At 48.5% G+C, this 26,068-nt stretch overlaps 1 protein-coding gene across 1 annotated transcript in view; it reads right to left on the bottom strand.

Annotated features, from left to right (window-relative positions):
* Positions 1-20,630: 20,630 nt before the first annotated feature.
* SMAD6 (SMAD family member 6) overlaps positions 20,631-26,068 on the bottom strand; it is a 78,488-nt gene continuing 73,050 nt past the window's right edge. Inside the window, exon 4 of the mRNA XM_036267422.1 lies at positions 20,631-21,302. Coding sequence (XP_036123315.1) covers positions 20,761-21,302 — 542 coding nt within the window. The 3' untranslated portion in view covers positions 20,631-20,760. The remainder of the gene's footprint in view (positions 21,303-26,068) is intronic.

Raw genomic sequence — 26,068 nt, 5'->3', positions numbered from 1 at the left:
CAGTGAGGCACGGGAGGGCAACGGTGGAATGCCGGGCTGGTTCTACAACAGCCACCCCCCACCTCGAGTGCTGACTGACTGACAGAGACCAGTGGGAAAGGAACAGTCGGTGGGAGGAGAGGGACCTTGAGTTTGTCAGCCACCTCCTGTGAGCTCGGTATTGCTCTGAATATGTCGTGTGTGTCATCATGACAACCCTGAACAGTAGGTATTGGTTGCCCCATTTCTCAGATGAGGAAATTGAGGTTGAGATAGTGGCTTGTCCAAAATCATAGTTACGCCTGGACACTCTGCTGCTTCCTGTGGGTGGAGACAGTATCCACCCAGTCTCCGCCCCTTCCCTAGTCCTTTCTGGCTCTGGGGCTCAGATCCTGGGTCCAGGTTACTCCAGATTCATTCTCCCCATTAGTACTTCCCTAAAAAGGCCTTTATTTGGCTCAGTGTGACCTTGGACAAACCTCTGAGCCTCCATTTTCTCACTTGTAAAATGAGACTAATTATACATGCTCCACAAAGGCTGTTCTAAAAATTAAATGAGATACCATATATAGATCACCAAAGCCAGTACTTGGCATTCAGTATGTACTCATTAAATCCACCCATTTCACCCAGCCCGTGTGGCTCAGTGGTTGAGCATAAACCCATGCACCAAGAGGTCGCCAGTTCGATTCCCGGTCAGGGCACATACCCAGATTGTGGGCCAAATTCCCAGTGAGGGGCATATAGGAGGCAGCCAATTGATGTTCTCTCTCAGTGATGTTTCCATCTCTCTCTCTCCCTTCCTTTCTCTCTAAAATTAATAAAGAAAAAAAAATTTTTTTTTTATCCTCACCCGAGGACATTTCCATTTTTTGTTTAGATAGAGTGGGAGGGAGAGGGATCGAAAAAGAGAGAGAGAGAGAGAGAGAAACATCGATGTGAAAGGGACACATCGAGTGGCTGCCTCCCGCACGACCAACCAGGGCCGGGGACAAACTGCAACCGAGGTACATGCCCTTAGCAGGAACCGAACCTGGGTCTCTCTGGATCGCAGGCCGACGCTCTAACTGCTGAGCCAAACCGGCCAGGGCAAGAAAAAAAATTTTTTAGTAAATAAATCCATCCATTTCAAATACCTCCCACTGCCCCGCCGGTGTGGCTCAGTGGTTGGACATCAACCCATGCACCAAGAGGTTGTTGGTTCGATTCCCGGTCAGGGCACATGCCCAGGTTGTGGGTCTGATCCCCAGTGCGGGGCATGCAGGAGGCGGCCAATCGATGTTTTCTCTCATCGATGTTTCTCTCTCTGTCTCCCTCTCTGTTCCTCTCTCTCTGAAAATCAATAAAGAAAAGAAAAATAAAAATAAAAATAAAAAATAAAAAACCTCCCACTGAAAATGTTATATGCTGGCTAAGTTCTGGATATTTGTTTGGGAGGGAGAAACGTCCCTCCCATTTGAATTCCAACTCTGCCATTTACTTGCCAAGTATCTGGACAGGTGATTTCACCTCTTCGAGTCTCAGTTTCAAAATCTGTAAAATGGACATAACATTATCTACTTCACAGGAATGATGGGATAATTAAAGAAATAAGAGATGGCATATAATAGGTACTCAATAAATGATAGTTGTTATTTTATTACTGTTGATGTCGTTATTCTCTCTCTAAACTTTCTTCTATGGTCTGGCCTCTAGCGTGTATGACCAACATGTCCAGTGCAGTGCTGTCCCCATAATCTTACTTGTGCTGTCCCTGCTTTACCCAAGGATTAGTTGGTCTATCTGTGACCTGGGGTTTCTGCACTGAGGCTCAGAGAACGCTCTGTACCCCTAAACAAATCACACAAAAATCAATGACTGAAAGAACAGAAAGCAGTTAGCTTGGAAGCACCTGTAGAACATGGTTTTCTCTTTTGTTCTTCCAAGGAAAGATCACATCTTTGCCAAATTCACTTTTAGGATAAGAAGGGCAGATTAATGGAGTGGCAGGAACCTCACTAGTCAGTGTGGGGTCTTCCAGGGCCAGCTGCCAGGAAGCCTTTTCTGAAAGCCAAATGAGAGAGATGTGTACCCCATCACCTCTTGAGGACTGTGGAGATGCTCCTCTCTCCTCTCCTGTCCTCCTGCCCTGCCAACTCCCCCCTGTGCCTACCAGACCCTGGAGGGGCCAGGAAGCCCAGTTAGTCAGGAAGCCATGCTGTGTCCTGGTCACCTACATGTGAGATTGAAGCCCTTGAGGACTGTGACTTGCCCAAAGTCATAGCAGGTATGTGTGCTGGGTGTGTGTGTGTGTGTGTGTGTGTGTGTGTGTATACACTTTTCCATCATGTCTTGTTGAGTTCCATTATCTCAATACCTCACAGGGGTGATACAGGGGTCAAGGGAGGCAGCCAAATGCGGAAGTGCACTATTAAATGATACAAATGTGAGAATTCATTTATTGTCATTTAAAATAGTCAAATTTTAATTAACCAGAATCCTGGCAACTATAAATGTTTAATTGAGTTTCAATACCAAATCCCTTTTGGTTCAACATTTATTGTGGAGAATCTGGGTTTTTTAAAACTATAATATAATAAAGTTAATATAATAAGGATTTTACAGACTCATTGTAGAAAATTTTTTAAATGTGAGAAAGTTTTTTTTCCATTTTTTTTTTTTATCCTTACCCAAGGACATTTTTTTCATTTTTTGTTCGGACAGAGCAGGAGGGAGAGAGAGGAAGAGAGGGAGAGAAACATCGACATGAAAGGGACACATTGAGTGGCTGCCACCCACATGACCCAACCAGGGCCAGGGACAAACTGCAATCCAGGTACACGCCCTTAGCGGGAACCGAACCCAAGTGTCTCTGGACCTCAGGCCGATGCTCCAACTGCTAAGCCAAACTGGTCAGGGCGAGAAAGTTTTTTAAAAATGTGAAAATCATCCCTAACTCCACAACCCAGATATATTCACTGGTTATATTTTACATACATGTATATGCATTACTATCATAAAATAAATATGTATGTGTATATTCAGCACTTTATTTGTGCCAGGGACTGAATACACTGCTTACTCATTATCTATATACATGTAAATGAAGCATTATAGTATATATATGTAGGTTTATTACCTGCTTTTTCCCATGCAGCATTGTATCATAACTTTTCCATATGCATGTATCCCTTTGCTTTTCAAAAGTTTGTTTGACTTCCCTTCACTTTTCTGAAAGACATTACTACCTGTTTTTGCTAACCAAAAAAAATCTGGTCTGGCTGGTGTGGCTCAGTGGTTGAGCGCCGACCCATGCACCAAGAGGTCGCCAGTTCGATTCCCGGTCAGGGCACATGCCCAGGTTGTGGGCCCGATCCCCAGTGGGGGGCATGCAGGAGGCGGCCAGTCGGTGTTCTCTCTCATCAATGTTTCCATCTCTTTCTCTCTCTCTAAAATTAATAAAGGGAAAAAAAATAAAAAATAAAAAGACCTCTGAAGAAGATTTTCACTTTTATAAACAACAACAAAAAAAGCAAAAAGTGATCGGCACTGTTTTGCAGCGAGCATCACAGAAGCAGCGGCTTCCAGGGCAGGGCACATGGCCCGCCAGGCTCCTTCCCCGACGACACCCCGCATCTCAGCACACTCGAGAGGGTGTCACACTCCCAGTGAAACTGGATGTAATTAAGCATTTTGATCATGACGAACCAAATAAAGACATAGTGCGTGCCTTGAATTTTGGGCCTGGGAACACTCAAAAAATTTTCCATATAAATGAATGGTAATTGCTTCTTTGCTTTACGCCATTTTGGCGTATGCAAGGTTTCATAGGAACGCTCTACTTTCAGAAAGTGGGGGAAATCTGCAATTTAAAATATTCTAAAACATGGTATTTTTCTTTATAAAAATAGCACATGCTTATGGTAAGGTAAATAGTCCAGAAAAATAAAAAGTGAAAAAAAAACAACACAAAAACCCACACCCAATTGCCCCTTGATATCTTCTTCCATTCTCCAAGGACAATTATTATTAATAACGAAACATAATTTTTAAAGGCTGCATAATATTTTATTACACAGATGTGCCATCATTTCTGTAATTCCCTACTGTTGGATGTTTAGACTGTTTCAGAAGTTTGCTGTTATAAAAAAAATGAATATTTCTCAGAAAAGATTCCCCAGAGACAGAATTGTTGGTACAAAGGGCATAAGCATTTTTAAGGCCTTGGTCCATACTGAGAAACTGACTTCCTGAAAGTTGCCCTCGTTCATAGAGCCATCAGCATAGAAGGAGAACATAATCTTGCTCATTTCACTTTATCTCAGCCCCACTGAACATTACTTTTAAAAAAATAGATTGCTCAAAGTAGTAAGTGAGAAGTAACATCTCACTATTTTATTTTTTTAATCCTCACCCGAGGATATTTTCACATTTATCTTCAGACAGAGTGGGAGGGGGAGAGAAAGAGAGAGAGAGAGAAACATTGACATGAGAGAGACATATCGACTGGTTGCCACCTGCAAAACCTTAACCGGGGCCTGGGACAAACCGCAACCGAGGTACCTGCCCTTGGCCAGAATCGAACCTGGGACTCTTTGGTCCGCAGGCTGATGCTCTAACTGCTGAGCCAACCATCTCACTATTTTAATTAAACCTTTTGTTTCCTAATGAGGTTAAACATATTTTCATATACTTACAGTTTTATTAATTTTCTTTTCATGTCCACTGCCCATTTTTTTTCTATTGAGGTTTTGAGATATTTTTCTTTTTGATTTGAAAGTGCTCTTTACATATTTGTTTTATTGAAGTCTATTTATAGTATGTGTGTGTGTTTGTTTGTTTATTGTTAATCTTCACCCAAGGATATTTTTCCCATTGATTTTTACAGAGAGTGGAAGGGAAGGAGGGAACTGAGGAGAGAGAGGGAGAAACATCAATGCAAGAGAGACACACTGACTGGCTGCTTCCTGCACGTGCCCAGACCAGGGCTGGGAATTAAACCTGCAACTCAGGTACATGCCCTTGACCAGGAACCGAACTCGAGACCTTTCAGTGAATGGGCTGACGCTCTAGCCACTGAGCAACACCGACCAGAGCTATTTATGGTATGTTTGGATATACAGACGTTTCCACTTGTAAGTATACAAATACATACATCTTTCCTTTTATAATTTCTTTCATTACTGCTGTGCGTGGAGAGGCCCTTCCCATCCAGAGATCAAAAATCACGAACATTTTATTCTAGTTATTTCATGGTTTCATTGTTTTCACATTTTCAGTCTCATCCATCTGGAATTTATTCTGCTCTATAGTGTGAGGTGAAGATGTAGCTATTCGCTCCCCACCCCACCCCCACCCCCACCATCTCCTCGGTTTCCCCAGCACCACTCATTAAGCAAATCTTCCCTTCAAGGGAACTTTGTGACATGCAGCAGCCCCAGGTACTATACCATCACCACCTGAAGACCCCCCCAGTTCTCCAACAATACCTTTAATTTAAAAAAAAAATTTTTTATCCTCACCCAAGGATATTTTTGCATTCATCTTCAGATAGAGCAGGAGGGAGAGAGGGAGGGAGAGAGAGAGAGAGAAACATCAATGTGAGAGAGACACGTCAACTGGTTGCCACCCACACGACCCCAACCGGGGCCAGGGAGAAACTGTAACCAAGGTATGTGTCCTTAGCGGGAACCGAACCCGGGACTCTCTGGTCTGAGGGCCGACGTGGTAACCGTTGAGCCAAACCTGCCAGGGCTCTCCAGCAATATCTTTAACTTATTTTCACCATGCACTAGGGCCTTCTGTCTCCCAATGGCAACATAGAAATCAAGACAACAATGACCACCAAGCTAGACAGAAAATAGGCCAGTCAACAGACAATCCCAATAAATGTGCCAAAGGCTTGAACGTGGAGGGGCATCTGGTGCTATGAGAGACCCATCGGGCAGGGCTTATCTGGGCCAGATGAGAGGACAGCTGTTAGGGGATGGGTCCCAGAGAAAAGGACAGGTGAGCTAAAGCATTCAGAAGGGAACATATTAAAAGATACAAAAGCACCCAACACACAGGGAACCCAAGGAGGTCTGTGTGGCTGGGGCCTAGATGGGAGGAGACAATTGTCATTATAAGCCACTTTGGGCCCCATGCATATATCTTCTAATAAATACATTAAATATTTATAAGGATCACCACTTTAAATGAACAAAAGAAATTCGACAAGCAATGGAATGGGTGAAGGGCATCTAGAAAGAAGAAACAGCCTAAGTAAAGGCTTGGTGAAGTCACAAATAAGCTGGGCCCATTTAGGGAACATTGCTGGTCAGCCCAGGAGGACGAGGGGATGCAGGTTAAGGAGGCCTTACGTGTCCCATAGGGGCTGGGACTTGAGTGAGCAGCCAACCGGCTTACACGGGAATGGCTTGGCCAGGCTGCGGTTTAGGAACCGCATCTGGTTGCAGCCTAGAGAGAACAAAAGGAGCTCCTGAAAGCAGGTGGAGGGACCATTATGCGGCGGCCATGGCAATGTCACAGAAAGATTATTATGTACCCAGAGCCATGGTGGTCCGGGGCTGTCCCTTAGTCTAGAAGCCCCTCCTTGAGGAGGCTCAGCCTTTGGTCACTTTGAGATCCCACCCACGGGGAGGATTCTGGGGCCCCCCTGCCCAGGCCCCAGCTCCATCATGCTTGGCTTCTCTGGGGATAGAAAACCAAGGAGTCCAAAGGCAACTAGACCATGAAACAAGAGCAGTCCCAGTTGAAACCCTGGTTCTGCCCCTTGTCTCCCATGAGCCCCTAGGCGAATTGCTGAACTCCTCTGAGCCTCCTGTTTCCCTCTCTGTAAAGTGGGACCCAAAGGGTTAGCGTGAGTGTCCAGCATGAGTATTCTGTTGGATAAGGTGTGTAAGGTTCCTGGCACATGTGAGGGATGCAGTATAGGTGCAGTATAACACCACCACTCTAAAGAGGATAAGTGTTTTATTTTTTTATTCTCACCCGAGGACATTTTTACATTTATCTTTAGATAGAGCAGGAGGGAGAGGGGAGGAAGAGAGCGAGAGAAACTTCGATGTGAGAGAAACACATCAAGTGGTTACCACTCACATGACCCCAACCAGAGCCGGGGACAAACAGCAACCGAGGTACATGCCCTTAGCGGGAACTGAACCGGGCCTCTCTGATCTGCAGGCCAACGCTCTAACCACTTAGGAAACCGGCCAGGGCGAGTGTTTTATTTTTTATTTTATGTTTTTAAATATTTTTTCTTTATTGATTTTAGAGAAAGAAGAAGGGAGAGGAAGAGAGAGAGAGAAACATCAATGAAAGAGAACATCGACTGGCTGTCTCCTGCATGCCCCCCACGGGGAATTGTACCCACAACCTGGGCACGTGCCCTAACCAGGGATCGAACCAGTGACCTCATGGTGCATGGGTCAGTGCTCAACCAGTGAGCCACACTGGCCGGGCAAGCATGAGTGTTGCAAAAGGAGAGTCTAGAAAAGGCGCTGCTCAGCGGAAAGGAACGCACAGGATGGCATCACAGGAAGGCGACCAGCATTGCAGCTGACAAACAACTCATAAGGGAGCCCCGGCCCAGGCTCTGTGTTCGACTGGCCCTTTCTACTCGCTTGCTTTCCATCCCAGGCCCCCAGGAAGCCCTTCGTTCTCTCCTCGTAGGCCACGTCTCAGACCACATCACTGTTCACAGCAGTACCTCTAGTTTTCTAAAGCACTTTCCAGCTCCTCAGCTCACTTGTTCCTGCAGCCACTCTATTGAAGCAGGTCATCCCACTTCACAGATGAAGAAACCAAGACCTCCCAGAAGGTGGTAGGGAGCCCACTGGCTGCTTCATGCTCCTCCAGCCTTCTAAGCCGCCCAACCATCTGTCCAGAGCCAGGGCACAAGCTGAAAGGTGTGAAATGCTATGGGCGAGTCTCTGAGGCACAGGGAAGAACCTAGCACCTTAGGTGAAGGAAAGCTAGTGCGGTGGAACTGAGCACTGGAACAAGAGTCAGGCAAACCTGGTTGCCACTCAGCACCACCACTTGCCTGTGTGACCTTGGGCAAATGCTTGACTTCTCTGAACTTTTGCTGCCCATCTGTAAAGCAGGCAGCATCCCACTAATGCTGTAGCATGTGAGCATGAAACAAGAGAACTGATGATATATTAGTTTTCCATTGTTGTGCCACAGATTACCTGGTTTTTGGGGGGACGACCTTCAAAAACCAATCAGCTCGATCTGTCCTGTTTGCAGACCCTGCCATTCAGGTGGCATTCCTCAGCTCCCCAGGGCGCCTGAGCAACGGCAGCAGGCTGGGGTAGACATCCAGAGGTGCTGCTGACAGGTATTCTGCCTGGGAAATGTAGGAGTTGGGGTCATCTCATGCTGTTTCTCCTAAGTTCAGGTTTGTGGGGGAAGGTTAAGGAAAGTGACGGTCAAATCATGGTCAGAGCTGTCTGGCAGGGGATGACTAAGCCAGCAGACAGCTAAATATAAGGCACTTGCACCACTGTGGGAGGGCTGCCCAGGGCGCGGTCCCTAGTGAGGAAGGCCCTGACTTCTAAGGTGGTCCCTTCCCAGGTGTGGGTGCTTGTTCTCCCTAAACTGCCACAAAAGCAGTGTGCTCTGTTCCGGAGGCTGTAACTTTACCTTTCTCCCAATTAATCCCCACTCATACCCAGAACTTTCTCCCAGAATGGTTGGGTCCAAGAGTGATAGTATGTTTTTATAAAATGTAACCAGAATTCAGTTTGAATCCCCTTTGGGCCAGACTACCAAGCATAGTTTGCACGAACGAGGCTAGCCATTTGGGGAATGCCCAGGAATGTTAGGGAGGAATCTCAAAATTTCAAAATAGGTCGATATAAACCTCTAACCCTTTCATCCTGGTCATTGCATCCTTACAGGACATGGCCCAGAGTAGATGATCTCTTTCTGAGGACAGCCACAATCGATGACCAAACTGCCTCACTCAGGTGTTTGGACCAAGAGGGAGTGAGGGAGATGGAGCTGAGAACTTTGACTTGACAAGACCACCCCTGTCGATGGCAGGGAGCAAGGAAGGTCATCCAACACCTTGACTGTTAACCCACTGTGAAATGCCTTCTGCGATACATGGCACACCATGATCCGACTGTAAATGATCCAGAAAGCTGAAAACATGACCCACATGTCTCAAGGGCCACAATGTTGTGGCTTGAATTGGCTGAACAGACTGGAACAGCAACACCATAACCTGAAAATGTGTCAACAGCAGAGCGGCACCCACCCACAGCTACTCCGTGGAGAAGGGGTCGAAGGCAGTCGATCTGCTCCAAGCAGGCTGGGACCATGCCCACTGTGAGACAGCAGGTCAGCTTTTGGCAGGAGTCACAAGCAGTGTGGAAAGAGAGTCCTTTACTTTCACAGGCCTCCGAGGGTGGGGGTAGGGCTCTGTCTGTCAGGATGATAGGTCCAGGCAGCAATGCAGGGGTCAGTCTGGGCAGCACAGGCATGCCAGTTGGTCTCATCAGAGAATGAATTCCAACGATGAGTATCCACAGGAGTGACCCACCCAGTTCAGTCAGCAGCCTCAATTTATTCCCACAGTTTGTGACCCTAGAGAGGAGTGTTTTCAGTCTGCCAGCCTGTTTTCCAAATGGCAGACACGACAGCCCAGGCATTGGCCATACCCAACAAGCTGCGTCCAGGGGAGTGTTGGCTAGAGCTGTGTGAACAGTCTTGAGTTCTGTCCACTCAGAAAAATGACCATAACCACTTGCGGTTCTGCAGGACTGCCACTGAGGTGGAACAGTCACAGCAGCTCAGTGGACACCATCAGGACAGACCCAACCTGGAGCAGTAAGAGCCCAAACACTAGTCAATTTTCCACCTATGGTGTTTTCTGGGGTTTGTCGCAGGGAAATTTCTCCATGGTCAAAATCTCTGACAGCCGCCAGGACTCACAGTCCTTCCACCACCATCTCCAATGGATCGCAAGTTGGCATGATGGACTGCAAAAGGCGCTGAGTCATCATTCTTCCTGAATGATGTGCCCCACCCTCTTGTCTGCAAGTGAACCAGCCAAAAGTCTAGTGATCCCTCTGGTTCTGCCCACAGCAGTTGTAAAGTTCCCTTCTTTCACTCTCGGTGTGAATGTCCATCTTGGTAACTGCTGTCTGAAAAATAGCAGCATCTCTGCCTACTCAGGGCAAATCCTGGTTTGTTTCAGTGGTGAGGAATTGAGCCTGGCCACCACATTAGTGAGGAGGTCCTCCCACCCAGAGGTGAGTTAGCCACAACCAGGGTACCCTCTGGGCAGCTGTCCTTAAATGTACTTCCTAGTACTCAGCCTGTAACCACCTCTCCAATTCCTCCTCATGAAGAGACAATAGAACAGAGAGCCATTTACTGCCCACAATTGGCCATACAATTTGGTCAACATATTTGCTACTGATTTCCATGGACATCCTTCAAAATCTCATTATTTGGCCTGTGAGGTCCTCATTGTTCCTCTTGCAGAAAGCCATGTCTTCTCTGTCAGCATTTCATCTTCATCATTAAATCCGTCAAGAACTGTGAAGGACCCGAGATTTTACCCAATTGCAAGATAACAAGTTGGCTTGCCCTGTTTCCTGGGTGTTGGCAGAAGACACAGGACTCCTGGGTCAGAGACAACAGACTTCTATTACTCGGGCTACAGCAAGCAGCATGAGCAGCATGTTTGCATTTAGTGTCCTTGCAGTGCAAAGCGATGACACCTATACACTCAGTGGGATGCTTTATAGGAGAAGAAGCTTGAGTTTAGGGAACCCAAATCTTTTATAATAGGTAGTAAACACACCTGCCCTTTTACCAGAGGGAGACACTATCTCTGTCTTCTAAGGCTGTTGGCTATCATATTATCCTTGAAGAGGTAGCCCAGAACAAAGACAGTCAATATCTCTGCTTGCAAAACTTGCAGAGAGGCCCATGGAGAATTGTCTCGAAACACTATACGCTGTCTCATTTGGTTCCTCCACAGTACAGGATACCATCCCCATTTTACATCGGAGAACACCAAGGCCCAGAGGAAACACATAAAATGCACAAGTTCACACAGTGTGGAAAATAGTGGAGCCAGGATTCAATCTTTGTCCACAGGCTTTCACTTTTCTCCAGAGCCGATCCATTCCCCTTTGCCAGCAGCAGCTCAGGCATAAGGCTTGATGGGGGAGGTGGGAAAATGTCTGTTCAAAGATGGTTTTCAGTGGCTCTGTGGACTTTAGTTCCCCAGTGTCTCCTCTCTCCCCAACCACAGCAAATTCAAGAACAGACTCACCTCAATGGGCTTTGGCTTCTCATGGCCACTTGGGAGCCCACCCCTAAGGCCTAGAAATGATCACACAGGACTCTGCTGACATTACCCACTTGGGCTAAGGCCAGGCAGCCAGAACCCTCCACCCTTTGAGGAACACCCTGGGACTCTCCAGAGTCTGACTCAGAACAGGATCCCAAACACATGGACTGACACTCTCTCACTTTCAAACGCACGCGCTCAAGCTGGTTCTTCTTCCATGCAAACTGTGGAAGGAGCTCCCATGACCAGCTGGGGTGTGGCAGGGATCATGGCTGTGGGCCCAGATGGCACCAAGTGACCCCAGGGGTCGGCTGACAGCACCCCCACAGGACCCCCAGAGTGAAGAGCCCAGGAGCCAGCCAGTGCCTGGAAACGAGGCAGACCAGGTGCTGTTCGACTTTCTGGAGATCGAATGTGTTTTTTCTTATGTGGTTTTTGATGTTCGTTGATACTATATTTTGGGCAGCACAAAGCACGGGATTCTTAAAGAGTCAAAATAGTTGTTTTCAAGGCCAATAATAACAACCGTCCTAGCTCCATGGGTAGAGTAGGAAAGGAAAGGAGCGGGTGGGGTGGGGGTGGGGTGGGGGGGATAACAGTTTTCAAAGGGTCTGCTTCTAATACACATACTTAGAAAACATCAAAATGCTGCCCATTTTATACAACTTAAGGAATCTGGCCAACAGTGAATAGTTTATGAAGAGACTTTTTTTCTCACCTCTACAAAAATGTATTTTTTTGTTAAAATGTTAAGGAAAGCGCATCTTGGACTTGCCTGCGTGAATGTTGTTTATGTGCGTTTTTCTCTAGGCATTCCTGAAGCTCCATTGTGTTTATTGCTCAATGATAAGAAATAGAAAGCAAAAAAATTTTTTTTTTATCCTCACCCGAGGACATTTTTTGTGTGTTTATCTTCAGATAGAGCAGGAGGAAGAGAGGGAGAAAGAGAGAGAGAGAAACATCGATGTCAGAGAGACACATCAAGTGGTTGCCACCCACACGATCCCAACTTGGGCTGGGGACAAACTGCAACTGAGTTACGTGCCCTTAGAGGGAACAGAACCTGGGACTCTGGTCCACGGGCCAACGCTCTAATCGCTGAGCCAAACCGGCCAGGGCTTTAAAAAAAATTTCCAATTAATTTGCTGGTTCAAACAAAACTGACCAAAATAAAATAAAATCAAGCTGTTGACAAGGTAATATATTTTAAATTCAACAAATGCTAAATGTTACTACTAGCCAGGCCCTGTTCAAACTGCTTCATAAATATAAACTCATTTAATTTAATTTTCCTAACCACCTTATTCTTTTTTTTGTTTTGTTTAATCCTCACCCGAGGATATTTTTCCATTGATTTTTTACAGTGGAAGTGAGGGGGGTGGAGAGAGAGAAAGAAACATCAATGTGAGCGAGACACATGGATGGGTTTGCCTCCTCCACGTCGGGGATCGAACCTGCAACCCAGGTACATGCTCTTGACTGGGAATCGAACCCTCAACCCTTGGGTCTGCAGGCCGATGCTCTAACTGCTGAGCCAAGCAGGCCAGGGCTTAACCATCTTATTCTATGTTCATTCTAACAAATGAGGAAACTGAAGCTCAGACACTGAAAGGGTAACTTGCCCAGGGTCACTTAGCTGAAGGCAAAGCTGGGCCTAGAACACCTGGATTTGCCTCCAAACCCTGTGTGTTCAGTAGCCATGGAGAGTCAAGTTCAGAAGTGCTGCCATCAGCAGGGTGGAGGATAGGAAAACCAGCTCTGGAACCAGAGAGATCTGGGTGAGAATCCTAGTTCTGATACTTTGTAGCTGTGTGACCTTGGGCAACTTGCTTAACTTCTCTGAGCCTCATCTATTAAAAAGGGTGAGGATTAAATGAGATGATACAAAGTGCCTGGTACAGTAGTCCCCACTTATCCACAGCGATGAGACCCCCAATGAATGCCTGAAACTGCAGATAGTATGGAACCCTATATACGCAATATTTTTACCTATATAAACATACCTAAGATAAAGTTTAATTTATAAATTAGGCACAGTAAGAGGTTAACAACAATAATTAATAAGATAACAGACTAATTATAACAATATGTTATAAGAGTTAGGTGAATGTGGTCTCTCTGTCACACTGTACTCAGCCTTCATGGGATGATGGGAGATGATACAATGTCGCCCTGCGGAGATGAAGTGAGGTGAATGACACAGCCTTGTGACCTGACCTTAGGCCCTATCGAACTTCTGACAATACAAAATGAAACAAGCACTTTACAACTTCTCTTCGGCGCCTCCATATTGCCAACATCACTACCTTGCACTTTGGGGCCATTATTAAGTAAAATAAGGGTTACTTGAAGCCAAGCGCAGGGACACCGAGACAGTGAGCCGCTAACCAAGAGGGCAACTAAGCGCCTGACCAGCCGCCTGTGCAGCGTGGAGACACGGGACAAAGGGATGAGTCACGTCCCGGCGGGACAGAGCAGGACTCTGGAGATTTCAGCATGCTCCTCAAAACAGCTTGCATTTAAACCTATGAACTGTTTATTCTGGAATGTTCTATTTAGTATTTTCAGACCATGGTTGACCATGGGTAACTGAAACCAAAGTGAAACTGAATAAGGAGGGCTGCTGTATACAAGAAGTCCCTCTCTCAGTAAATAACTGTTATTATTTTTGCTAAACAAAGGAAGAGTTATATTACTAATGATTATCCCAGCTTCTCTCAGCAGGTCCAACATTAAAATCCACTCTAGCTGCGACTCTTGGTACAGATTTTTGGGTGAGGGGCAGGAGCTCCTAGGCTCCCCCAGAAGGCACTATCTAGACTTCTGGTGCCATTTAGACATTTTATTTTATTATTTTTTGAAATATGTTTTTATTGATTTTTTGTTTTGTTTTGTTTTTTAGAGAGAGAGAGAGAGAAACATCGATGTGAGAGGGAAGCATCGATCGGATCAGCTGCCTCTTGCACAGCCTACTGGGGATCAAGCCCACAATTCAGGCATGTACCCTGACCGGGAATCTAACTGGGACCTCTCAGTCCATGGGACCACACTCAATCCACTGAGCCACACTGGCCGGCTAGCCATCTGGTTTTAATCTTTCATTTTTCAGGGGAAATAGAGGCTCAGAGAGGAAGGGGCTTCCCATTTCACTCAGATCTCCCACGATGCCCCAGAGAGTCCAAGGAAGTCACATTAAAAACCATCTCTCTCCTGTGCTCAGCCCATGGCCTCCCTCCCAGTCTCACGTTCAGAAATGATGGGCATTTTATCTCGACTCCACTTGCCTCGCTGTGATCTGCTTTAAAAACAGTCAGCAAGGCTGCAAGGCTGTTTCAGCCTATATCTCTCGTGATGGTCAGCCTAAACGGACACCCCCTTCCTCAGCACCCTCTGCCAAACCCCCAACAGGGCCAAGATCACACACAGCTTACTCTGGGCTATCAGGGCTGCTGGAAGTCAGCAAAGGCCTCAAATTCCCAGGGTAAAGAATTTTCAAACTTTCTCTTCACGTGCCTTTTATTAAAAACCATAGGGAACACAACAATGAGAATGTGCTTAATGCCACGGAACTATACACTTAAAAATGGTTACAATGGCAAATTTTATATTGTGTATATTTTCATCACAATAACATAAAAAAGCACAGAGAAGATGAAAAGGTTCTGGATATGGATGGTGGCGATGGTTGCATAACAATGTGAACATACTTAGCACCGTTGAACTAGACACTTAAAATGGTTAAACCAGTCAATTTCATGTTATATGTATTTTACCAGAATTACAACGAAACACAACAAGGACCTGCACCCCTACCCTAATTGCCTCTCAGGTGCTCTGCTCAGGTCACTGCTGGCTTCACAGAAGCCTTTGCAGCATCACTGAGAGGCCAGCTCTGGAAGGAGCCAAGCCATGGGTTTGGCATCTGCCACCGCATTGCTGTGTGACCCTGGGTAGCACGCTGCCCTCTCCTAGGCCCTTGTTCTGTGAGTAGTGGAACTAGATACACTCTAAGAACCTTTCGCAGCTTAGATGTTCTCTGATTCTGTGTTCTAAACCATTGAAGGGACACCACCCCCAAACCAGGAATTCTTGTTACCACACTTTTGAGAGGGTAGAAGAAGGCTGAAGAACATGAGCCCCCAGAGCCCAGAGCCTGAGGCTAGGGGAGAGAGTGAGGGTTCTTAGGGCCAGTAAGGAGAAGCCAGCTGGGGATCGTCATGGAGACACAGGATACTAATAAACACACCCTGCTCTGGATGCCTGCTTAGTCCTTTAGCGTTTATAAAATACACACATCCATTACCTCCATGACCCTTTCATTCCACAGACATGCAGGGGCCGAGGACCACGAGGGGAAAATGGGTCATGAGACATCTCTGGCTTCCAGGAGCCACTCTGGGAGGAGAGGGGGCAGTGGTGTGGTCAGCGTCTGGCTTGTGTAGGTTGAGGCATGGTCTGGAGTAGGGGCAGCTTGGACAAAGACCTGGGAGAGAGAGAGACAGAGAGGTCTGGAGTGTGGTATTTGAAGGGGGTCGGCCAGGAAGAGATGGGGCAGGGCCAGATTCCCTTAGAACCTCACAGGCCACTCTAAGAGGTAGTTCCTATCCTGAAGGCACAAGGAGTCATCAGAGAGGACATGGTCCCATGGAAGAGGCACAGTGTCAGATTTGAGTGCAGATCATCTTTCTGGGTGGAGGAGAGTGAATTGGAGGAGGCAGGAGGGGGTCCAGAGGCCCAGTTAAGAAGCCACAGCAGCCGTTAGGTAGAGGCCCTGGTGTCCCAGACTGGAGACCTCCCAGTGGATCACAACTGTCCTTTCCCTGAGGAAACTGAGGTTTACACAGGTCAAGTGATTGTCCAAAGTCATCAGGGAGTTAAGGTATCTGGACTTGAGTCCTCATATTTGCTGAGTACCCAACCAAAGCTTTTTCCAGCTCCCTGAGCTGTCTTTCAGGCCCTGAAATAGTACTAGTGAGCACCTGCTGAATGCTTAATACATGCCAGTTCCGAGTAACATGCATTAATTCATGTAATCTTTCCAACCATCTTAGGAGGTAGATACCCTTATTATTATCCAGAGAGGAAACTGAGGCACAGAGAGATTAAGTAACTTGCCTAAGATCACATAGCTGGTAAGTGGCAGAGTCAGGATTATAATCAGGCAGCTGCACCCCGAGGCGGCTAGAACTTTTAAGCCCCCTGAAATGTGTGTGTGGGATGGGAGCTTTGAGGACAAGGAGAAGGGGAGCAGGGGAGCCCCCAGAGGTGAACAGAGGTACCATGTGCATGCCGTCCAGAGCACTGATGGAATCTGTGCCGACACAGAGGAAGCACCCAGATCAGAAGTCCTGAGACCTCAATTTTAGGTTCAGCTCTGCCCTAAACTTGCTGTGTGACCTTGGGCTACTCACACCCCTCTCTGGGCCTAGCGTTTTCTCACCTGAGGCATAAACACAAGATCTGCAGAGTCCCTCTCTCCCCCAGCCCTGCCTCTCTCACTCCTAGATTAACCCCTCCGCCCCCACGCCCCCCAGACTCTCCAGGAGACTAAGGCAGGAGGATGGGGCTGGAGATGGGGGTGGGCTGTGGAACCGAGAGGAGGAGGCAATGGACTAACCCTTCTCCAAAAACCTAGTCAGTCCCAGAGTATGCTGCCCCCACCCCCACCCCCACTCTAGGCCTGAGCTAGTGTTTGGGGGCAGTAAGCCCGGCCCGCCTCGCTTCCCAGAGCCTGCCGGTACCAGGCTCCCAGGACACTCTCCAGAGACCAGGCCTTGCTCAGAAAGTATCTCCCTTAGAGCCTGAGTCACTAGATCCCTGGGGGCTCTGGGGGAAACCGCAGTTACTGGGGCACCATGACTGGAAGAGGGGAAGGAGGGCAGTCCTGCCAACACTTATGACAGCCACTCAGCCTCTCCTGTCTGGGACTTGGTTTCCCCATCTGTAAACTGAGGGGCTGGAATTGGATTCTCAGATCCTCATGAAGAAAGGCAGCCACAGGCCTCTCCCTGACACTTGAGGCCACCCAAGGACCTCAGGGAGGTCCTCAGCCTCAAAACTGAGCAGGTCTAGGAGGCAAAATAGCTGTGAGGTTGATGGCCCTGAGACCCCAGAGTTCAGCCCTACAGGCTCACACTGTCCCCAAGGGACAGGCCACTCCAGCAGAGCCCATCACAGCTAGCACCAGGGAGCCCCCAGGGGCGTCTGAGACAGGGAGCTTGGGCAAATGACAGCATTTATGTGAACATCGGTCTCTCCATCTGAAAAGGGGGAACTGAGCACACTGCACAGAGGTTCGCGTGAAGACTAGATGCATAAAAGACACTTAGCACACAGGAAGGTTAGTGTTACTAGTTACCGACTTGGAAAGAGGAAAAATTCAGTGCCTTCCGGGCCATACTCACGTAGCACCCAGCTCTGCTCAGTGCTCCAGGACCAAGGCCTGGGAGGTGAACAGCAGAGGGAGTTGTGCCTCCCAGGGGGACCAGGCCCAAGGGTGGCCGAATGAAGGAGTGAAGGGAAGAGTCTGGGCTGGCAGAGAAACCAGGAGAGTTTTCCATGAAAAACAGTGTGGTCCGTGAGGCTTAGCTCTGGAGAGAATCAATGTCGTCGGCCTGAGCGCGCACCCTCTGAGAACTGGGAGATGGAAAGGAAGTCATGATCTAGTCCGCATGGAGTAGACCCTGTGGTGGGAGGCAGGAAACCTGGTCATATCCCGGCATCCATGATCACCTGGCTTGAGATAAGCACTTCCTTGCTCTAGGCCTCAGTTTCCTTGTCTATAAAATGGGAGCATCAATCTGTCCCTCTTGCTCCCTGAAGAAGGGGAATTATGATCTTCAATCACTTCCACACCCAGGCACAGTGGTGTGCCTGCCTGGCTGCTTCCTCTAAGGGCAAGGAGTTCCTGTCAGGAGACTGGCATTAGTGGACACTGCTCTAGGGAGCCTGGATGAGTTCAGGGCTCAGGTGACCCATTCCTGCCTGCAGCCTGGCCCTCCTCTGGGAAGCCCCTACAGGGAGCTTCTTAACTAGCTCTCATCAGCTCACGGGCCCACTCAGAAACCAGCCCAGCTCCTCGTCTAGGCATCTGAGGGCCCCCAGCCTCCCTTTCCAGCCCTGGCCCTCTATCAGTAACAGCTGATAGGGGCTGCTAATAAACCAGGTACTGTGTAAAATGCTGAATTCTCCCAATTCATAACTACTTCTCAGGTGAGAATAACTTATTCTCTTAACACTGAGGCACCCGAGGAAGTCTCTGAAGTCACTCTGTAAATGGCAGAGCTGAACCCAGGCATGACAAGTGTCTAAGGCCTCCCCTCTCCTGCCTCACCCACACAATGGAGGCCTCCTGGTTTCGGCATTCCTATGGCATTGCCCCTTTGCTCCTGCCCCTCTGCCACTCCTAGCCTGTCGACTTGCCACTCATTTCTCCTGTGAGGGTCAGAGTGGAAGCATGTCTCCCAGGGAGGCCTCCCCGTTCCTCTCCTCGGCACGCCCATGGTTGGCTTCTTATTCTGTCTTGTCTGGGGATCCTGCTGTTCGCCCCCGAGGCGCCCCCACACTCACCCCACACTGAGGAGACACCAGAGGCAGGGATCCCAGATGAGCCCCTTCAGGGTCGGGCTCAGTGGGAGGTGCCCTGGCATGTCCAGCAGTCAGCAGTGACCCCCGCCCAGAGGTACTAGTGTGCCTTGGAATGGGGACAGGATTAACAGGGGTGGGGTCTATTGGCAAATAACTTCAGGAAACAAAATAAATGATACATTTCTTGGACACGGTGGCTATGATCCTCACCTCCTGACAGTCACATTCTTGTGTCTTCCCTCCCGTGCTGTAGCAAGAATGGTTTGTGTGATCGACAGAATACGGCAGGAGCGATGGTATGTCACTTCGGAGGTAAGGTTATAAGAGGCGGCAGCTTCATTCTTGGTCTCTTTTGGAACATGTGCTCTGGGCGAAGCCATTTCATGAGTGGCCAAATGGAGAGGCTTCCATGGTGAGTAACTGAGGCCCCCAGGAGTGAGCTTGGAAATGAGTCCTGCAGCCCCCATGGTCTCAGATGACTGCAGTCAGTCCTGGCCGACAGCTTGACTGCAGCCTCATGAAACCCTGAACCAGAACCACCCAGCTAAGCTGCTCCTGCATTCCTGAAGGCAGAAACTGTGTGAGATGACAAATGTTAGCTGATTCAAGCTACTAAGTTTTAGGATAATTTATTATGCAGCAATAGATAATCCGCAGGACTTCCCAGAGCATTCACTATGCTGACAGAACTCTCCAAGAAAGACATACTATATACTGTAACATTCCCCTTCACTGTTTGGCCAAGGAGGCTTTCCTGTCTTCTTCAAGAGAGAAAACTGATTTAATATGGCTCTGGTCCTGCAATTAGATGTAACTTCTAACCTAGATCTGCCTCATGAGTTAGCCATTTACCCATCCAGATCTCAACTTTTCCCTTTTATGGAGTGAAAAGAAACCACCTGCCTTAGCCTAATTCATGAATGCAGCCTCAGATGCGCAGACTCAGTTATTTAGAGGTGGGTGGGAGGGTCGCTTGGTGATATCCTAAGAGGACCTTCACCCTGGCACTCAGGTGGGTTCTACATGGTGGTAAGTGAGCCTAAGGCTCACCACCTCCGATTTTCTTCCTCAGGCCATTTCCCCAGAGTGGTGAGATAGAGTGTTTTCTTCTAGCTTGTGCCCAGCTCAGAGACGGGAGGCATGGACCCGAGTCTCCACTATCAGACTGAGAGTTCCTCCAGGGCAGGGCATGGGCAGCCCCATCAGATGGGAGGGATGGCCCAGGCACCTCTCCCCCCCCCCCCCCCCCCCCGTCCTATGGACACACCACAGCCGTGGGCAAGAACAACAGAACCCCTGTGGCCTTGAGAGTAAATACATGTCCTTCCTCCCTTTTCAATCTATTCCCTCTACTTTTTATCTGGTAAAGAACTTTATCCAATTTCAGGATGTCTAATGGGTCAGAAACCCACTGAAGCCCTGCATGTCCCTCTTTGTTAAAAAGAAGACAGTTTAAAAAAAAACTATAATGCGAATACTTTATTATCAACGAGTGACTGGTATTAGCTTTTTGTCTGGGCATTAATATTTCAAAAACCATACACCAAACCCAGGCTTTTCCACCTAGCTCTGCTGTATTATTTTCTTAAAAAAAAAAAAAACATAAAGAAGAGGGAGGAGGAAAAGAAAGAAAATATATCTGTATTGAAAGAATTATAAGCCAAAGTGCGTCTTTCTTGTTTTGTCCATATACACACATTGCACCATACATAAATAATTACATTGTAAAAATGACTCCATAATTACAAGTATAATATATATTTCCATATAATATATAAAACTTTATATTAAATCTAGGTAGATGATATTTGGGGGGGTTGTCCATGGGGGCTGTGTCTCTCTGGGCACCGACCCTCCTGGTGGTGGGCAGATGGCGGGCCTTGCCTTGGCGGCCGCCGCTATCTGTGGTTGTTGAGCAGGATCTCCAGCCAGCAGGGACAGGAGGTGATGAACTGCCGGGAGTAGCAGGGCCCCCAGCCCTTGGCGAAGCTGATGCGGACGCTGTTGGGGTCGTAGGGGCCGTCGGCGGCGTCGGGCTCAGGCCCATGCTGGAGCAGGCCGGAGCGCTCGAAGTCGAACACCTTGATGGAGTAGCCAGGTGGCACCTTGCGCACGACGAGGGCACGGCCCCCGGGCGCATCCAGGGTCGGGGAGTTGACGAAGATGGGGTGCTCGCCCCGGTTGTAGGCCCACACGCCGTCAGGCTCCTTGCTGAGCACGATGCCGAAGCCAATCTTGCTGCGCGTCCGCCGCACCGACTCGCTGCGCTGTTCCAGGTTGAGCTGGCCCAGGCAGAAGCCGCTGCCCTGAGGTAGGTCGTAGAAGATGCTGACGGCCTGGTCATACACCGCGTAGAGGCGGCCCACACGCGTTCGGTGCTCCCAGTATGCCACGCTGCACCAGTGGCTCGGCTTGGTGGCATCCGGAGACATGCTGGCGTCTGCGGGGCAAGCAAAGGGCACAGGGTGTTATATTCAGGGTGGGGGTTGGATAGTGTTTCTAGAAGTCAACAGACATACCAGCACCTACTGTGTGCCAGGCTGTCCTCAGAGAATTTAATACCCAGCAGGACACCCCCCTCCCCCAGCACACGCGCGCACACACAAGGAAAAACAGAGGTTATGAATCTATAGAGAAGGCAAGGCACCTACTGTGTGCTGGGTGTTGCGGGAACATGAACCATACCTGGCTCCTGGCCATAGAATTTCTCCAGCGAGCAGGAGTTGGAAAAACACTTATGCACCCAAAGAAAGGACTGGACACGGAGTGCCTCCGGTGTGCCAGGTGCTGTACACTGCACTTCTTATTCTGCACATGACCTCACTGGTCCTCCCATCACTCTGTGAGGAGGCTGCATTCTCCTCCTTTTACAGGAGGATCCAAGACTTGGCACCAGCAGCCTGTCCAAGGCCACACAGGTATTGAGTGGCATGGCCAGGATTTGAACCTAGTCAGTCCAAGCCTCCACCGGAACAGAGCAGGCTAAGTATTACGGGGCATAATCACCACTCAAGGGGACTTAGGCATAGAAGGGTGGGAGAGTTGGTCTCCAGAATTGTCACTGCCCGACTGCTCCCGGCTTGGCCCTTGAGCATTATGCTGAGTTGCCTCAATGTCCCCTACACCCTGCCCCTGGAGTTGGCTCTCCTGGCAGAAAGTGCAGGTTTTCACCAGAACTGAAGTCAACTCTGTGAGACAGAGAAGTTGAAAGTCTCTGAAATGCTAAAGAAAATTGCTCCTTAAGGGTTTCAGAGTTTGCCAGCTCTCACAGTCGTGTGCTATGCCTCAGTTTCCCACAGACAACAAAGGGGTGCCCTGGAGGATGACTGTCATACTCTTCCACTCCAGCTTGGGACACTTCTGTGTGTCTGGATAAATTTAACAGTTTTCTGAAACCAGACCTAAGACCACGCACACAGGGTGTGGTCTGTCTATTGACTGTCCCATGGTTGCTGCTCTCCTGCATGAGCAGCTTCTTAGATTCTGAAGTCCTTTAACACCTGCTCTTTCCTTTGAGCTCACAGCTCGAGAAGCAGGTGGGGACCCATGACTTTGCAGAGGGAGAATTCTGCTGGAGGCCTGATGAGAACACGGCAAGGCACTGTACGGCTCCTATTCTCTAAGAGAAACTGATCAAAGTCCAACTAAACCCGAGGGGACAAAAACACTGCGAACAACTTCATTGAGGAGCCCGAGTGAGGTCAGCCCTGTCTGTCAGCTCAGCCCCACCTAGAAGCCCTTGAGCAGCAGGGTGACAAGGGCCCCTGACATCATCCTCTTATGTGCCAGGAGGCCTGCCTAGCTACCTGGCAGGAAACTGCCTGAGGGGTCTTCTGTAAGCCTGCCAGCTCGGCTGTGGGCTTGGGCTGGGCACAGCCCCAAAGGGTGTGCCCTTCACCCTATGTCTGGCTTCGGGTCCCAGTCATAGGTCCTCAGGCCAGCTCCTGAGGAGGTATTATTGTGCCTCACAATCTCCATCCAGGGCCCTCATGGTTCTAGCTGACTGTCAGGTGGGGAAAGAAGAGGCTCTACTCCCTGCCCTCACTGACCTGTCACTTAGTTAGGTCAGTGGTGGGTGACCAAGCACAAGCACTAGGTCAGTCCTAGCCACGGGGCAGCCAGAAACACCCTTTCCATCCACCCACCCACCCACCCACCCATCCGGCACTGGGATTCCTAAGCACCATCCCAGCCAGGTCATAAAAATCTAGCATCAACCTTCTCACCAAGCAAAGAGAATTCCCATGATGCTCTCGGCAGAGAGGGGAAGCAGCACAGACTCTATGCCTGGAGAACACTGGGGAACAGGACAGGCAGTAGGCATCCCTGAGTGCCTTCCGTGAGCTAGGCGCCTTCTCCATGCTGGCGAGTGCTGAGCCAGGCCACACTCCAGAACAGAGCACTTCACACTCCGGGCAAACTCCCCCTAAAGCCCACACACTGATCAGGTCCCTTCCCTTCCCCACGCCTCAGTTTCCCTATCTGCAACATGACTGCTCTCATGGTCTATGAGTCCTAGAGGTGCTTACCCACAAGCCTGTGAGTCACTCCCACCCCCTAAACAAAGGGTCTTCGTTCCCCAAGGACTCAATGCAGTGTCACCAAGTAACGGGTGTTAACTGCTGTCCCCCTTTCTTTCACAGATATAGCTCAGAAAAGGCCACCTAGTCAGAAATGGGAAGCCCTGTCCCAGGGTGTCCCCCCTCCCTTGTAAAAGGGAAAGACTCAGTTTCACAGTTAGAGTGTGGGGGAGGGAGGGGGGAGATAATGGGACTGGGAGGTGGGGATAATGTCTCTCTCCCAGCTCCCATAAGGTTTTCAATCCAAGACCAGATGGGACTTCCTGTCTCTCTCCTCCCACCAGCCAAGCCAAATGCCCCCTCATCATCTACCGCCCCCCCAATCAAGACCCGTGTCCCTGGCCTTACCCCGGTGCCCCTCATGGGGATAGTATCCTATGCTTGGGGACAAACATCACAGAGCTGCCCAGCCTGCCCCTGCCCCAACCTTCTGGCTCAGGGACACTGCCTGGGTCAGGCCTCACCTCCTGCAGCCTCTTTGGTTGAGCAGACTAACACCTCATCAGGCCTGGGCTCCTGGCCAAGTCTTCCAAATTCCAGGAGATGGACTGCAACCTCAGAAAAGCCCTCTCTGACCCCTCCCCTCTTGTGGATTACAGGCTTAAACGCAGCCCCTCCCTCGGCCTGAGCAGTGTCTGTGCTATTTATTGGTCAGTGCCCCTGGCTGGGCTAGACTCTCAAGTAGGAAGGGGTGGGTCTCAGTCCTCTCTGTGTCTGTCCCAAGGCTGCATGTATCCCTAGGGTGCTCTTGGAACACGCTAAAAGGAAAAGAGGAAGGAAATAAAATACATCTCAAGTGTTGGCACACTGTCATCACCCCACCCCCCATCAGAATCTGCTCAGCAAGTGGGCCCAAAGGCCTCAGGCAGAAGGGGATAGTGGGCAAGGACTTAGGTAGGTCTCAGGTCTGATCTGAGAGCAAGCCAACAGGTGTGCTAGTACCACGTTCTGGGGGCCTTCCTACCCCATCCTGCTCTTGGGGTCTCAGGGCTCCAGAGCTTAAGAGACCCCCTGACATTTCATCCAAGGAGCCCCAACACTTCGGGCTTTCACAAACCACTGTTTAACAGAAGGGTAGGAAAGTCACAGGGTTACCACTATTTTATTTTGTCATGACTTAAAATCCCCAAGACAACCTACTATCACTAGCACAAAGGAAAGTGCAATTTAATACTAACAAAATTACAAAAAAGTATAATTTGATATTAAAAGAAATCAGAAATTTTAAAGTTAATACATTTAGATCAGCAATTTTCAACAGGTGCGCTGTAAGAAATTTTAAAACATGCAGTTCCTGACTATTTAGTCAGGGGCACTCTGACCTCTTTTCCTTTAGATTGTCAAATACAAAAATGACAACAACTGTCCGACCAGTGCGGCTCAGTGGTTGACCCATGCACCACGAAGTCTCGGTTAGATTCCCGGTCAGGATACATGCCCAGGTTGTGGGCCCAATCCCCAGTGGGGGACATGCAGGAGGTGGCTAATCGATGTTCTCTCTCATCGATGTTTCTATCTCTCTCTCCCTCTAAAATCAATAGAGGAGAAAAAAATGACAACAGCCAACACATAGCCATCTAGTGTGAATGCCCTACCTTGAACCGTGTGCGCACACACACATACACATGTCTATATATATATGTCATATAATAGAACTGAATCTTATTGGTCATGTCACATAATAAGGTTGCGTCTGACTGGTTAATTCTTGGTACCAGAAATCCTTATATACAAGAATAGGCACCTGATTTTTTAAAAAAGTCACTTTGAAGCAAAAAGGATAGGTAATTAAATTACTATTGTTTTTTGTAAACCAATGAAAATTATACCTATTTTTTGATATGCCACAGAATTTTAGTAATTAAGTTTATGAGATGAAAAAGGTTGAAAATCACTGCATTTAGATTTTAAGAAATTTTCTTATTTCTTTCATTATGGACCAATGAAAACTAAGTCCCGAGACTGGCCTGTGTGAACCATGTGTTTAGTCTAATGTCCTTGTGCCCTAAAGGTGGTGCCCCTGGGTACAAGGTGACTCATCCAAGGACACACAGCAGTATGTGGCAGAATGGGAATCAGAACTGGGAACCCCAGAATTCTAATCTAATGCTTGTCACATGATCTAAACATTTCAGAATGGAGACAGACCAAGGCCCTCACTACTGACTAGATGTGTGGCTGTGGACAAGCTGCCGAATGTCTTACAAGCCTCAATCTCCCCATTTGGGAAACAGGCTTATTCATAAGTGACTGCCTCACTTACATAGAATATCTTTGGGTTTTCTGGAAACTCCCAGCAGCAGATCAACTGGGTACAGAGAGAAGCAGCTGTCTGTTTATTGGCCCCAGTGCTGGCCTGACCCGTCAGAGGCCAGGGCTCCCTAGGGGTGCCGGGGGTCATGACCCAGGGTCACCACCATGGGAGGTTACAACAGGACAGTGGACTGCAATACTCTTTGCAAACTGTAAAGCACTTTACAAATGTTAAGGTTTAGCTCCTAGCATGGTACCTGAGGCAAAAGACGTATTGAGAAGCGAAAGAATGAAGAATGAAGAATGAAGAATGAATAACTGAATGTTTAGGATGAAGACAGTACGGCTGTGGACTATCTCACTCCACACAAGT

Source organism: Molossus molossus, unplaced genomic scaffold (genome assembly GCF_014108415.1).
Source record: "Molossus molossus isolate mMolMol1 unplaced genomic scaffold, mMolMol1.p scaffold_m16_p_1, whole genome shotgun sequence".
Classification (NCBI taxonomy): domain Eukaryota; kingdom Metazoa; phylum Chordata; class Mammalia; order Chiroptera; family Molossidae; genus Molossus; species Molossus molossus.
The sequence above is the reverse complement of the archived record's forward strand: the minus strand, read 5'-3'. Positions and strand labels throughout refer to the sequence as shown.